Genomic DNA, 13,318 nt, shown 5'->3' with positions numbered 1-13,318 from the left:
GGCATAGAGGAGAAACAATAATGTACAGTATGTGCAAAATAATGTTTTTTTTTACCTTAAACTGCATAAACACATTTCATTACACCAAATACACAACATAATGTTCTTTTTAGCAACATCATATGACCCCCTTTAATCTCAAACATGCACTTGTTTTTGGATTGTGTGTCCTGCAGAAATAAATGGAGATTAGACGTCTAGATGACCTTTAGCGGTCTTGTGACCTCCTCCTGTGACTTAAGTAACATATTTCAGCACACGGATGGTTCACACTTTCTTTGGCATAAAGATCTCACACTTACTGGAAATGCAGATCATCTGTGAAATCATTGAGGAGCTTTATTAAAATGTTTTAAGCAACATACAGAAACTAAATCTTTTATACACCACTAATGGACTTTTAGTGCTGGATGACATAATGGCATGACAGACTCCAGGGACCTAAAGGTTGGCAGTCCACTTGGTTCGTGAAAAACATCCCATGGTTATACAATGTGAGAAATAATTCGGCAAGCTCACTGAAGTCAGAATAGTGCTCCAAACAGGCTGCCATAAATCATTCTGCGCACAGACGGAATTAGTCCTCATGTACCACATCTAAAAGCAAGACATCATATTAAGTCATATGCGTGTGTTTTTGTGTGGCAAGCTGCTTTCATGGGTTGGATGGATCCACTTTAAATGCCTGAGAAAGATTAGAAAAGAGGAATGCAAACAAGCACACAACACAAAAACCTTATGATAAACATAGCAACTGAGCTGCTGCTTGGTTTAGGCACATGTCTGTATATTTTGTTTAGTGAAAACCTAATGAAGAGTTATGGATGATGGGGGTGATGTTTTTTGTTTGCAGCGTGGAGATGATAAATACAAAGGATCCCCAGACATGCGGTTACAATTAAGATCTTAAGCCACAAAGAACACACAAGCACAAACATTTTAATGGCTTTGATCTTGTTTTAATCAATTCTAAATATGTACAGTAGGGTACAAAATCTGACCTTTTGTTTGTAACAAAACTGGCTGTATCCGAAACTGCACTTCCCTACTATGAAAAACGTATATGTCCGAATTCCCAGTATTCATGAAAGAGCAAGCGAAAAGTACCTGGATGACCTACTATTTCTGGTGAGATTCAGGAAATGCATATCTGATGGACATGAGGCCAGGGAGAGGATAATGGCAGTGAAGAAACTCAAAAGATACTGGTAGGTCGCATGACAATGACAGCATGCAATTTCAAAAACAGCCAATATCATAATGAGTGAGTCATTGAATTATTCACTCAACAAATTCCTTAACTCAACTCTGATTTAAGAACAAAACACCATGGCTGATTTCGTGGTTGAGCAAAAATGGACAAACTAACTGGCTATATTGTGTCTAAAATGTAATTTAGTCAATTGTTTTATTATTCAAACTTTTTTCAATATAGTCATATAGTGTAATGCATTGCAAATGTGGACACTAAATTTAGCAGTATGTAACAAATTATACAGTAGTCAAAAGCAAAAAATATCACAAGACAGGCAAAAGCAGTCAACTGAAATCAGTATAAAAGCTCAAAACCAAACAAATTCTCTGTGGTCTGAGCTTCTCCTTATATGTGACTGACCCCCTTAGCTGGAAATCTCCATAGTGATCCCGAAGGCTATTCGCTGAGTGTTTGGCTCCCTCTCATCAGTTTTATACTGAGGGTTGTACATCTTCAGCACCATCAACTCCAGAGAAGCCAGTGCTCCTAATGCCAACTCATTACACAAAGAAAGACAATTAGGAAGAAAATGTTCCAAAACCTCAATAAAAACAACTTGCTTAAAATTCACACATCAGCTGTAAATAATTTGCGTGGCAGCAAACCGAGAGCACTTGTGCTCTGATCTTCTCTTGTTAAGGTCTCATTATTTTCTTCACAACTTTTTAACAAGGAGAAAATTATGTTTGTTTGGTTTGTAAACCCATAGCAGTGAACACAAAAATGCATTATTCCTTTTCCCCCCTAAAAACATTCTGGAATTGTGCCATTCCTGAGATGGAGACCCCCTGAATGCCTGCCGTAAAGAAAACCAGGCAATGGGGCTCTTGAAGGGCTCTAAAAACCACTTTGACAATTTAGATGCAACAACCTGACACTTGTTTGCTGTCTTCCAGCTTTAAAGAACAAGTGTCTTTGAGTCTAATACAAAATATATATACTGTATTTCAACACCATGTTGTCAATGACAGGGAAAAGTCTGTTCCAAATTATAGCAAAGACAATTATACATTTGTAATTTGTGCTGAATGGATGTTAAGGTCATTCAAACAATAAGCCCTCACATTTTATGTACAAATTTCCCATTTCAACCCAAAAAACATAATTTTTATTACAACAAAATTGTAGCACATGAGGATAAGTGATAATACTGAGATGGCTGCATGACAGCTAACAGAACGAACAACAACAGCTGATGTTTATCACACTGCTGTACTAAAACAGTGTTAGAAATTCTCCACCCAGAATGCTCTGAGGCACATGTCTGCAAATCCTTTTGAGCTGGCCTCCCTCATTCACTCTCCGTCCATCGCCACGAGGTACAGAGCTCACATTGTTATTAAACGGCCCTCCCTACAGCCCTCCCTTCCTTCCTCTCCTTTTTTTTTCAGTGGCATGTTATTGAACTTAAGGGACCACCTGGTAAAATAAACAGGCAAATAAAAGGGGAGATGTAACAAAGCCTCCCTAGCCTTGCCATGAAAATAAAGAGGCCTGTCCATTCCCCTCCCACTCCAGTCAGGCAGCTCCAGCTCACGGGTCTTATTTAACAGATTTTCCTATGTGAAACCGCAGCCGTATGCACTCGTGTCATTCTTATAATTGAGAAAATGGTTTCTGGAGGAGCTGGGGTGAGCGATGAGGGGCGTGACCTTTAGTGCAGTCACGAAACGTAAATGTGACGTTTTTCACATTTAAGACGTGTATCCGCTGGCTACAGATTCTCTCAGGCCTCGAGCAGCGACTTGGCAGACGATGCAAGCATGCGTGCAAAATGACAGCTCTGGCACACATGCTCATGCCCTCTTTGTGGCAGGGAAATTGGATTGACACACAATACTCTCTCAGACACACTACTACTTGCTACTCTGATAAGCAACAGAATACCACGGGGCAAATGATCTGGATGGATGGTTACAGAGTCTAGGCCAGGGGTGGCACTAGACCCTAATGAAATAAAAGTGAAAAAAAAAAACTAGCGATTCACTAATTAATCGCTATTGCTCAAAACAGGTGTGAAATAGTTTGCAAATCAGTTTGATTCATTCTGATAGTTCACTCAATACCACGACTGAGATGAGACACCTAACCCCCAACTGCTCCCCAGGGGCCGCGGCATAAATGCCGGGTGTGTGTTCAGTGTGTGTGCAATTGGATGGGTTAAATGCAGAGAATAAATTCTGAGTATGGGAGACCATACTTGGCTACACGTCTTGTCCCACTATTTGATGTGAGGCCTGTGCCCCAGTATTTATGCTAGGAATGAAATGCTTCTGGTCCAGGCTAATGGTAGCCAGCTCGCTTTGTTCACATCTGGTTTTAATATCAGCTGTAATGACAGTCTGGAAGCAGGACAGGCAGAATTAGGACTCTGGAACCTGAAGACAAACCAAAAACTGTCCCCTACTGGTGCTAAATGTGACATTCATCATTCTGTGTGTTTATTGTATATTTTCCACTCATATAAAGTGGAGGTCACATGAAAGATGCATTTTAGAGTGAAAGATATATAGAGGTTCTTGGAGAAAGGTCTCTGGGGGGTTAAATAGATCACACCACTTCCACTGACCATACATATTTGTGTATGACCTCAGGGAATCCCTAAAACCAAACAGAAGGATAAAGAGAGAGGTTTAAAGTTGTGAGGCAGCTGCTCCATCACTCTTGCCGTTTCTTTCCAATCCCCCACGAGACTTCCTGCTAAACCATTAGTGGTGCTTACCATTTAGGTTAACCCTGGACCTGATCCATCCCTTCACACATAACAAGCAACAGAGACCTGAACTCACAGGTTAAGTACATTATTACAGCTAAAGTTTAGAAGACTGACAGGATTCAGGCTGACTAAAGTGGAGCTAATCACAATTAAGGCCTACACAAATATATAACCAATGAACATATTCAATAAACATATATTTTAAAACCGTTAGGCTACTGTTAATAAAAAAAAAAAAAAGGGAAGCTGTGGTTGTAGAGATTTGGTGCAAATAATTTTCGGCAGTAATTATGACAATATTCAGTGGGCATAGAAAAGAATCACCCCCTTAAAAATAATGATTATTATTTTTAAAATAAAATAATAAACATTGCTTTTCAACAATTATAATAATAAATGCTTCTTGAGCAGCATATCAGAATGATTTCTGAAGGATCATGTGACACTTGACTGAAATAATGATGCTGAAAATTCAGCTTTGCATCACAAGAATAAAATACATTTAATAAATTACACATTCAAAATTGAAAACAGTCGTTTTAAATGGTAAAAGTCACAATATTGCAGTTTTAAATGTATTTTTGATCAAATACTTGCAGCCTTGGTGAGCAGAAGATACTTCTTTCAAAAACAATAAAAATCTTACAGAATCCAAACGTTTGAACAGTAGTTGTACACAAGTAAATATGACATTGTATGCATATATATATTTTTCATTTTAGCTGTTTAATATTAGATATTTAGCAGATACAAGGTTATACTGTGGTTCATTCTCGGTGTTTCATACCAGGTTTATTATGATTGTGTGGCCCAGTGCAAAAAGAAACAGGCTCCCACCACGAACAGTTCACTATGAAGCGATTAAGACTTTGTGAGCTGCAGTGCATGATCTGGACAATACTTCTTTCTTCTGTTCTCTTCCAACGTCAACTGGAAACGTCTCAATAAGTCATGAAAGGACTTTTCAAAAACAGAAGGACAATTTTATTAAACTAGTCTACAATAAATGAAGGCTCATTGTGGTCAGTGGAAATTCATGGTCATAACAAAACGACTATTGCATTTCCAGAGCATGAATACAAAGGCAAGTAACAATAGTGTTTATGCTGGCTCCTCTATTTAATATGTTTAAGAAAGTGTCATTGCATCACCACAAGAACTAGCTTATATTCAATGGTGCCGAAACTGGCCTAGTAGTAAATGAGAGAAATATTGGAAGCACGCAGTCACGGATGACGTCACAGAACCCCTCAGAGAACCGGAACCACATCGCCACCTAAAGGCTGAACCACAGCAGCACGCAAACACACACAGAGCTGCGGATTCATTTATAAAGGACGCGACAATGTCTTACAACCCAATAGGTTGTAAAAACGGTTATTTGTCTTTTAACGCAACGCCAGACCCAATGCACATTTAATAATAATAATAATAATAATAATAAACAACAACGTATAAAGTACCATGCTAGAAGATAGTCACCGAATTGTAAACTAGCAATGGTTAATAGTTAGTACTGCAGTTGTATACACATTATATATATATATATTACATACACATTGGTTTATATCTTACTGTAGTATTTCTATTTGGTGTATTTTTTCATGACTGTAAGGATGTTGCCCAGTAAGCAAACGGGTGGGGGTTCATGAAAAATAAATAAATAAATAGTAGTAGTAGTAATAATAATAATATCTTAAAATTCACAGGAACACCAGAGTATTATTTGAAAGGTTTTATTAATTTATAATACAAGATTTAGGGATTTTTTTTTTTACATTTAATAATTTGCAGCTAATTTTCATAGCAGTGACAATAATAAACACTCTTGCAGTAATTGGCCAATCAAAATAAGATTGGAGACAGTTCCAGTGGACACTTTCCACAACAACTGTACTATCTTTCCAAAAAAAAAAGAAAAAAAAAGCCTCGGACGCGACAATGTCTTACAACCCAATAGGTTGTAAAAACGGTTATTTGTCTTTTAACGCAACGCCAGACCCAATGCACATTTAATAATAATAATAATAATAATAATAAACAACAACGTATAAAGTGCCATGCTAGAAGATAGTCACCGAATTGTAAACTAGCAATGGTTAATAGTTAGTACTGCAGTTGTATACACATTATATATATATATATATATTACATACACATTGGTTTATATCTTACTGTAGTATTTCTATTTGGTGTATTTTTTCATGACTGTAAGGATGTTGCCCAGTAAGCAAACGGGTGGGGGTTCATGAAAAATAAATAAATAAATAAATAGTAGTAGTAGTAATAATAATAATATCTTAAAATTCACAGGAACACCAGAGTATTATTTGAAAGGTTTTATTAATTTATAATACAAGATTTAGGGATTTTTTTTTTTACATTTAATAATTTGCAGCTAATTTTCATAGCAGTGACAATAATAAACACTCTTGCAGTAATTGGCCAATCAAAATAAGATTGGAGACAGTTCCAGTGGACACTTTCCACAACAACTGTACTATCTTTCCAAAAAAAAAAGAAAAAAAAAGCCTCATCCACTCACACACACAATTAACATGAGTCAGCCATCTTGTGTGTACTAATAAAAACTCAACCATACTCAGACAAGATAAAAATGACTCCATTATTAATAATATTAATTTCCCACAATCATAAGGCAAACAAAACAGACGGCATACAAACATTAGGAAATAAAACACTTATTTTTTTTTTCTTTCTTTCAGCCCAGTTGGAGGCCATTAGGGGTGGCCATTCCTGGCACACATCTTTACCTCTAAAGCTGCAGCGCAGCAGGGGGTTCATGAATCCATAGCGCTTATAATGGGGGCTTTTACCAGCCCAGCCCTTCGCTCCAGACAGAGGCTTTCTGATGATTTCCTTATTCTTTGCGTCTGGGCTTTGTCCCTCAGGACGCAAGTTAGACAAGAATGGAATAGGATAGAGATGATATATCCTGACTGGGCAAGAAGAAGAGTTTGTGTCATTTCACATCAAGCACAAAATTGCCAACCTTCCCTCATGCTTCTTCAGAGGAGACGAGGAAAATAAAAAACGCTATTCAAGTAGACACAGGGTGAATGGTTTTTAAAGGCGGCTGGTACACATCCAGGGTGAGGAAACACTAGACTAGGGTCATGCACAGATGTTGACGCAACTGGTCAGTAAGAAGAGTCTGGCGACTTTGAGATCTACTCTCGATTGGTCCTAGGACAAAAGGCAAGAATCGTAGGTGGCCATGGCACATCAAATCCACCAGCGCTACAGCAGACTCCCTCGGTCCACAGCAACAGACTGGTGCTTGTCATCACACCGCTCTCCGTAAGCTCCTTCTGTTTGAGGCAGGCGGGAGGATTAAGACTACGACACACATATAGTGACTTCAGATAAGGATCTGTGTTAAGTGCAATCAAAAGTCTGAGATTATGACGCATGTTAAGCTTCGTCCGAGTCAGACGTGTGATCCAAGTGAAAACTCTGACACTTGGGTGTTGGGAGAGCAGAAGGTCTCTCGAGTACAGGACATCCCCCTAAAAACCCGTTCACACAACGGTTTACATAATTTCCTGTCAATGATTCAGGTATTTCATATTTGCGGAGTTTAATATTTTCAGGAGGCCTGGAAACAAACGGCCACTTCACTAAGCAAGTAAATTAGGCAACCAAACCAAACGAGAAAAACCGAACGAAGGCAAACATGAGATTCGATAAACTTGGCACAGCAGTCTCCAGCTACTATACAGAGCGAAAACACTGAACAAAAACCTAGTCGCACTCTCCCTGGAGCTCTTCTGTAATCATCCAGAATGCACCACGGGTTGGTGAGCAGAGACGGGAGCGGGGAGCAGAAGGACGAGGAGGAGGTGGGGGAAGGTTTGTCTGGGTTTTACAGCAGTAGACAGCAGCTGCTCTCTGTAGTCTTCTCCCTGTTCCTCTGGCCTACGAGAAGAGAGCAAATATTGAGTGACACCTAATAAATCAAAGACAAAAACACAATCACAGGTCCGTCTTTGAAACATTCTTCAGTTCGAACAATGTGAGGGAAAAGCAGTACACGATGACGTATGGAGAAGAAAATATGGAAGAAAAATAATGCCATATGTCTTTGAAACAAAAAAAACGTTGAATAGCACTAACTGAAAAAATAATGCATTGCATTAACAGTGCTTGCATTTTAATGCCTTATATTTCCAGGGCTTGCATTTTTAGGTCCTGAAATTTAACACAGTTGTTTATTTAAGCTGTGAATATTTCAATTCAAAATATTTCACACATTTTCATAATTAAAAATTCAGTAATTCATATTCACCTTCCAGAATACACTTCCAAAATATTCAATCGGTTTAAAAATACGATGTTAAACATTTCCCATAAAGAAAACACTTAACCTGGTTTATTGCCTCATGACAGTGATAATAAATGATTAAATTCTGCACAAATATTCAATCGGTTTAAAAATACGATGTTAAACATTTCCCATAAAGAAAACACTTAACCTGGTTTATTGCCTCATGACAGTGATAATAAATGATTAAATTCGGCACCTAATTAATTATATATATTACTGTATATTATGTACATTTAAGCAGATGAACCCAGGATATGAGCCCACAACCCAAAGTTTCACCAAACCATTTTTTCTCCCATAGAAAACCCAAGCGCGGTTGTTTTAGGTTTGATATTCGGTGCATATTCGCCTAGGCTGATTTAAGGACCGTCTGCAAATTTACCTCCCAGTACAAAACGAAGTCCAATAATTTAGTCAAATTAATGTTTACAGTAAATGAATAATTTACTCAAACAGACTAAATATATATTGCCAATAATTCACCTTAGACAATACTTTCCCCATGTACACTACAAATATTTTAAGAAAAAAATGACAGTAATTCACCAAAATGGGGTTTTCGTGTTCCAAATGTTGTATGTTACTAGTGACCAGACTGACTTACTACAGTTGAAATCTTGCCAATATCTTCCTCACTGTAAAGTTTGCCAATATCTTCCTCCCTGTAAAGTTCAGTTTTTTTTATTTTTATGTTCCAAATGTTGTAGTACATTCCTAGGGATTAGACTGACTTACTATAGGTGAAATTTTGCAAATAACTCCCTTATTGTACATAAAGTACATCAATATTTTATACTACAACTTTTGGAACATGAAAAATCCCTTTTGGGGTCTTACAGATTTTGAATGGTACATACAGTAAGGGAGATACTGGCAAAATTTCACATGAAGTTGGTCAGTCTTGTAACTAGCAACGTACTACAACCTGTGGAACATGAAAAAACCCTTTTGGTGAATTACTGTAGTTTTTTAAAAATATATTTGTGTACTGTACATATCATAAGGGAGATATTGGCAAAATCTAACCTGTAGTAAGTTAGTCTTGTATCTAGCAACGTACTACAACCGTTGGAACATGAAAAAACCTTTTCCAGGGATCTTTTATATGTAAATAATTGTGTACTGTACAGATATGAAGGGCGATATTGGCAAAATCTCACCAGTAGTAAATCACTATGAGCAATACGAGCTTTACAATTTGACAGCGTGTCCTGTTTTCTTCCTTGAATGACATGCTATGTGTAAATAGTCGGTAACTAATGAGGGGTGGCATTAGAGTCAACATGAAACCACATTCAGAGCACATTTGCTTCTGTAATTTGAGGCCTTTCAGTAAAAGAGAATATTGAACGAGACATGCAATACAGGACTGTGTTTTATCCATCAGGAATGGACTGGATCCTGAAAAGTGGGCTTTCTATACTAATCAGGCTCAAGTTTACCCTCGAAAACATTTCAATTCCAGTGATAACGCTTCTTTGTTATTGTTGTGGTCATACTTATGACAACTAAATCACTGCATTACCTAATACATTTTTCAGAAAGCTGCATTTCCTACTACAAGGAGCCTGAAGCAATGCTTCAATGGCGATTTGTCTATTGGTTAACATGGGTTAACAGGAACCAACACTGCACAGCCAAGGTGACATCAGCTGTAAAGGATTAGTAAAAGTAAATTCCAAAGTGGAGTAAGTTGAAAGATCACAATGACAAACACATTTTTGTTTTGTTTTTTGGAACACCACACTGATGAAGCGTTCATAGTAAGACCAAGGACATGCGCTACAGTTCAATAGTTTGGGTCGGCAAGATGAAAGACATTAATACTTCAGCAAGCACACATTAATTGATCAAATGTGACCATTTAGACATTAATAATGTTACAAAAATATTTCAAATAAATGCTGTTCTTTTTAACTTTACATTTATCAAAGAATCCTGGAAAAATCATGATCTCTGCAAAAACATGAATATGATAAGTTTCTGAGCAGCAAATCAGAATATTAGAACTACTTATATGACACTAAAGACTGGAGTAATGATGCTGAAAATTCATTTTTGCCATCACAGGAATAAATTACATTTGAAAAAAAATATTGAAACAGAAACTGCCCCTGAACTTTAGATCTGTAGCATATATTAATATAGTAAATATGCTCATTCCTGTTTTCATGTTGACTTCACATGAAATCAAGGAAACTTAAAACCACACTGACTGTAGGATAAAATTGGCCATTTTAAGTTCACGTTAACTTTATCTACGGTAAAATGACAGCGTGAATGCAGAGTCATTTGCCAGGAAACGTTTCTATAATTTATTCTGAAGACATCAAAGCATGTAACCTGCTTCCTCATTTCAAATGTAACAATAGTCATCATGAATTCGAAGCTTGCTTCAAAAAAAAGTCAGCACAACTCGTCAAACAGGAAATGACATGGATAAGTTACAGACATCTTGTATTACAGTGCATGACTGAATAAAGCTCAGTGTTCAGTCTTTAATATGACTGCACGCCTCTTAATTATTATAATGTGTTTGGAAGATTGGAGCCAGTTGCCACCTGGCAGCAGTCCTCCAATAACTGCTGTGCCCTTGTCTTTAAAACAAAAAGTGGATATGGATAGGCAAGCCAAGGACATTCAGCCATGTTTAGAGCAGTAGGAGCTTGCCAGAGGAATAACAGCACTTACCATGGGAGTTCGGCTCTGGCAGTGTCTCTCTGGCAACCAAGTGCATGACAGTTGTTCGGCCAGGGGGCAACTTCAGAGCTATTCAACAGAGAAGTTACATACTGAATATCAGCACACAACTTGGTCACTCTGCGCAGTAAAAACACAGCTTCTGACCTACAGCATATTTGAACAACTTCCACTGTCCTTTTTTGTCCACAAAAATGTGTAATGGTATCTAGAGCAAGGCAAAGTAACGGAGACACACAGTGACGGACATGAAGGCGAGGTCTAGTGCTCACCTCCTAGTGTGACATTGCCATGCAGGAAGCGGCCCTGGAAGATCAGCCTCAGGATGCTGGGGCTGCTCACGCTCTCCTCCTCCCAGCCTGCAACACAGGACATCACATTCACTACAGAAACAGGCTTTCATGATGCTTTACTATGAAAAAAAATTATCATATCTTGACCATAATTTGTATGTTACCACAGATGAAATGCAGTGGAAATTAGCAATAAGTAAATATTTTCTCCATACATCTGCGAATGAGAAAAATACACTACCATTCAAAAGTTTAGGGTCAGTAAGATTGTTTCTGAAAAAAAGTCTCCTCCTCAAGAGACTTCTACATTTATCTGATCAAAAATAACAGTAAAAATAGTGATATCATAAAACATTTTTACAATTTAAATAATTGTTTTCTATTTAACACTAACGTAATTTATTCCTGCAATGGCAAAAGCTGAATTATCAGCAGCCATTACTCTAGTCACGTGATCCTTCAGAAATGATTCTAATATGCTGATTTGCTGCTCAAAATACATTTCTTATTGTTATCAATGTTGAAAACAGATGTGGCGCCTGAGAAAACAGATTTCTCAAGCGTTCTCAGATTTCTCAACTTTTTTTTATAGGAAATAGAACAGCATTTATTTGAAAGACAAACCTCTTTTTATCAATTTAATGCATCCTTATTGAAAAAAAAAAAAAACAGTAGTTTAACAGTAGTGTAGATATTTTAAAGTGACTGTTCCCTCAAATTCTGTAAATGTCATAATTTCTTACAACTAGGACAGTTGTTTTTGCATTGGACCTCCACATGTTTAAAATATGTTATATGCATAAAAAAAGTGTGTTAAATACTAATACAATACTTAAACAACAAATACAACTTCAACAAAAGCTAAAATTATATAATCAAAATATACCTGCTGGCCAGTTCTCAAAAACATGCCGGGCAATGTCTGTGGCGGAGTCATTTGGAGAGAAAGTGAAATCCTGCGTCTTCCCACTCACAAGGATCAGCCGTAGACTCACCTGTAGTCGGTTGAAAGGAGAGAGAAAACAAATGAAATCATTAAACTGTGAAGAAGTGCCCTACAACCCAGAGACAGAAATACATTTCCACCAAATAGACCTTAATGACCATTCAATCTGTGCTCACCCCACACAACATGAGACGACCTGGGGAGTCCTTTGCAGAAACAGGCATTCCTTCCTAATTAGATTTATGTTCGGCTTTAAGGGTGAAACTAGCTGCTACACACTTTAAAGGTTCCTGTGAAATGGTCTGGTGGGGGGGGTGCTACTGCCTTTCCATGTTTCCATGTAGTGATGCTCTCCCCCCTCCTTTCCTAGGCACCCCGTCATCCTAATGCGATAACCCCAGGTGTCCCAGACAACCCAGGACTGAGTTATTAAATTTACATGGCCCATGCATAACCCCTTGCAGGAGGAGGGGAGCAGCACAGTGGATTAGCACAATAAATTAGTTTCAAGCGCGAGTCCTAATGAAAAAAAACCAACAGACAGACACAATGCCTCTACAGTCGGTATTAATAACACCACAAAGCTTTCTGCCACAGGCCAACACACGCTTCATGACAGTTTTCATACATCTAAGAGATACATCATACATTTACTGCCTCAATAATAAGGATTATTTGATTTTTACTGCCAACATCCATCCATCCATCGCCAAACCTTACTGAACTCATTCTAATCGATTGTTCCAAAACTACATTCACAAAATATTCACACAATTTTGACTTTTTACAATTTTACTGTGGTTTTAAATTTAAATCAGTACAGTTTGCAATAATATTCATTCAAAAGTTTAAGATTTGCAATAATGACACACATACTTGATTTAGGCTGAATAAATTTGGCAGACTCTTCTTTGAAACTAAGCAGCATCATAAGACTCAATGTCTGAACAGAAAAGACACAGAGTGCTACTATGTCAGCCCAAAAATAAAATCTGACCAGGAACTGAGTACCTTAGATATTCAGTTTTTTTTAAATCCAGGGTTTAAACGTCCCTTTTCT

The 13,318-nt window shown here is 37.6% G+C and overlaps 1 protein-coding gene across 1 annotated transcript; it reads right to left on the bottom strand.

Moving 5' to 3' along the window:
- Positions 1–6,316: 6,316 nt before the first annotated feature.
- On the bottom strand, positions 6,317–12,482 carry ubl3b (ubiquitin-like 3b). The gene is made up of 5 exons (XM_016245751.1): positions 12,435–12,482; positions 12,199–12,367; positions 11,292–11,378; positions 11,011–11,088; positions 6,317–7,910 (listed from the first exon to the last, which is right to left on the bottom strand). Exons 1-5 carry the CDS (start codon positions 12,480–12,482, stop codon positions 7,858–7,860), a joined length of 435 nt encoding a protein of 144 aa, XP_016101237.1. The 3' UTR covers positions 6,317–7,857.
- Between the last annotated feature and the right edge of the window lie 836 nt (positions 12,483–13,318).

The sequence above is a fragment of the Sinocyclocheilus grahami genome, unplaced genomic scaffold (genome assembly GCF_001515645.1).
Source record: "Sinocyclocheilus grahami isolate Dianchi unplaced genomic scaffold, SAMN03320097.WGS_v1.1 scaffold23.1, whole genome shotgun sequence".
Classification (NCBI taxonomy): domain Eukaryota; kingdom Metazoa; phylum Chordata; class Actinopteri; order Cypriniformes; family Cyprinidae; genus Sinocyclocheilus; species Sinocyclocheilus grahami.
Note: the sequence above shows the minus strand (reverse complement) of the source record. Positions and strands in the feature narration are given on the sequence as shown.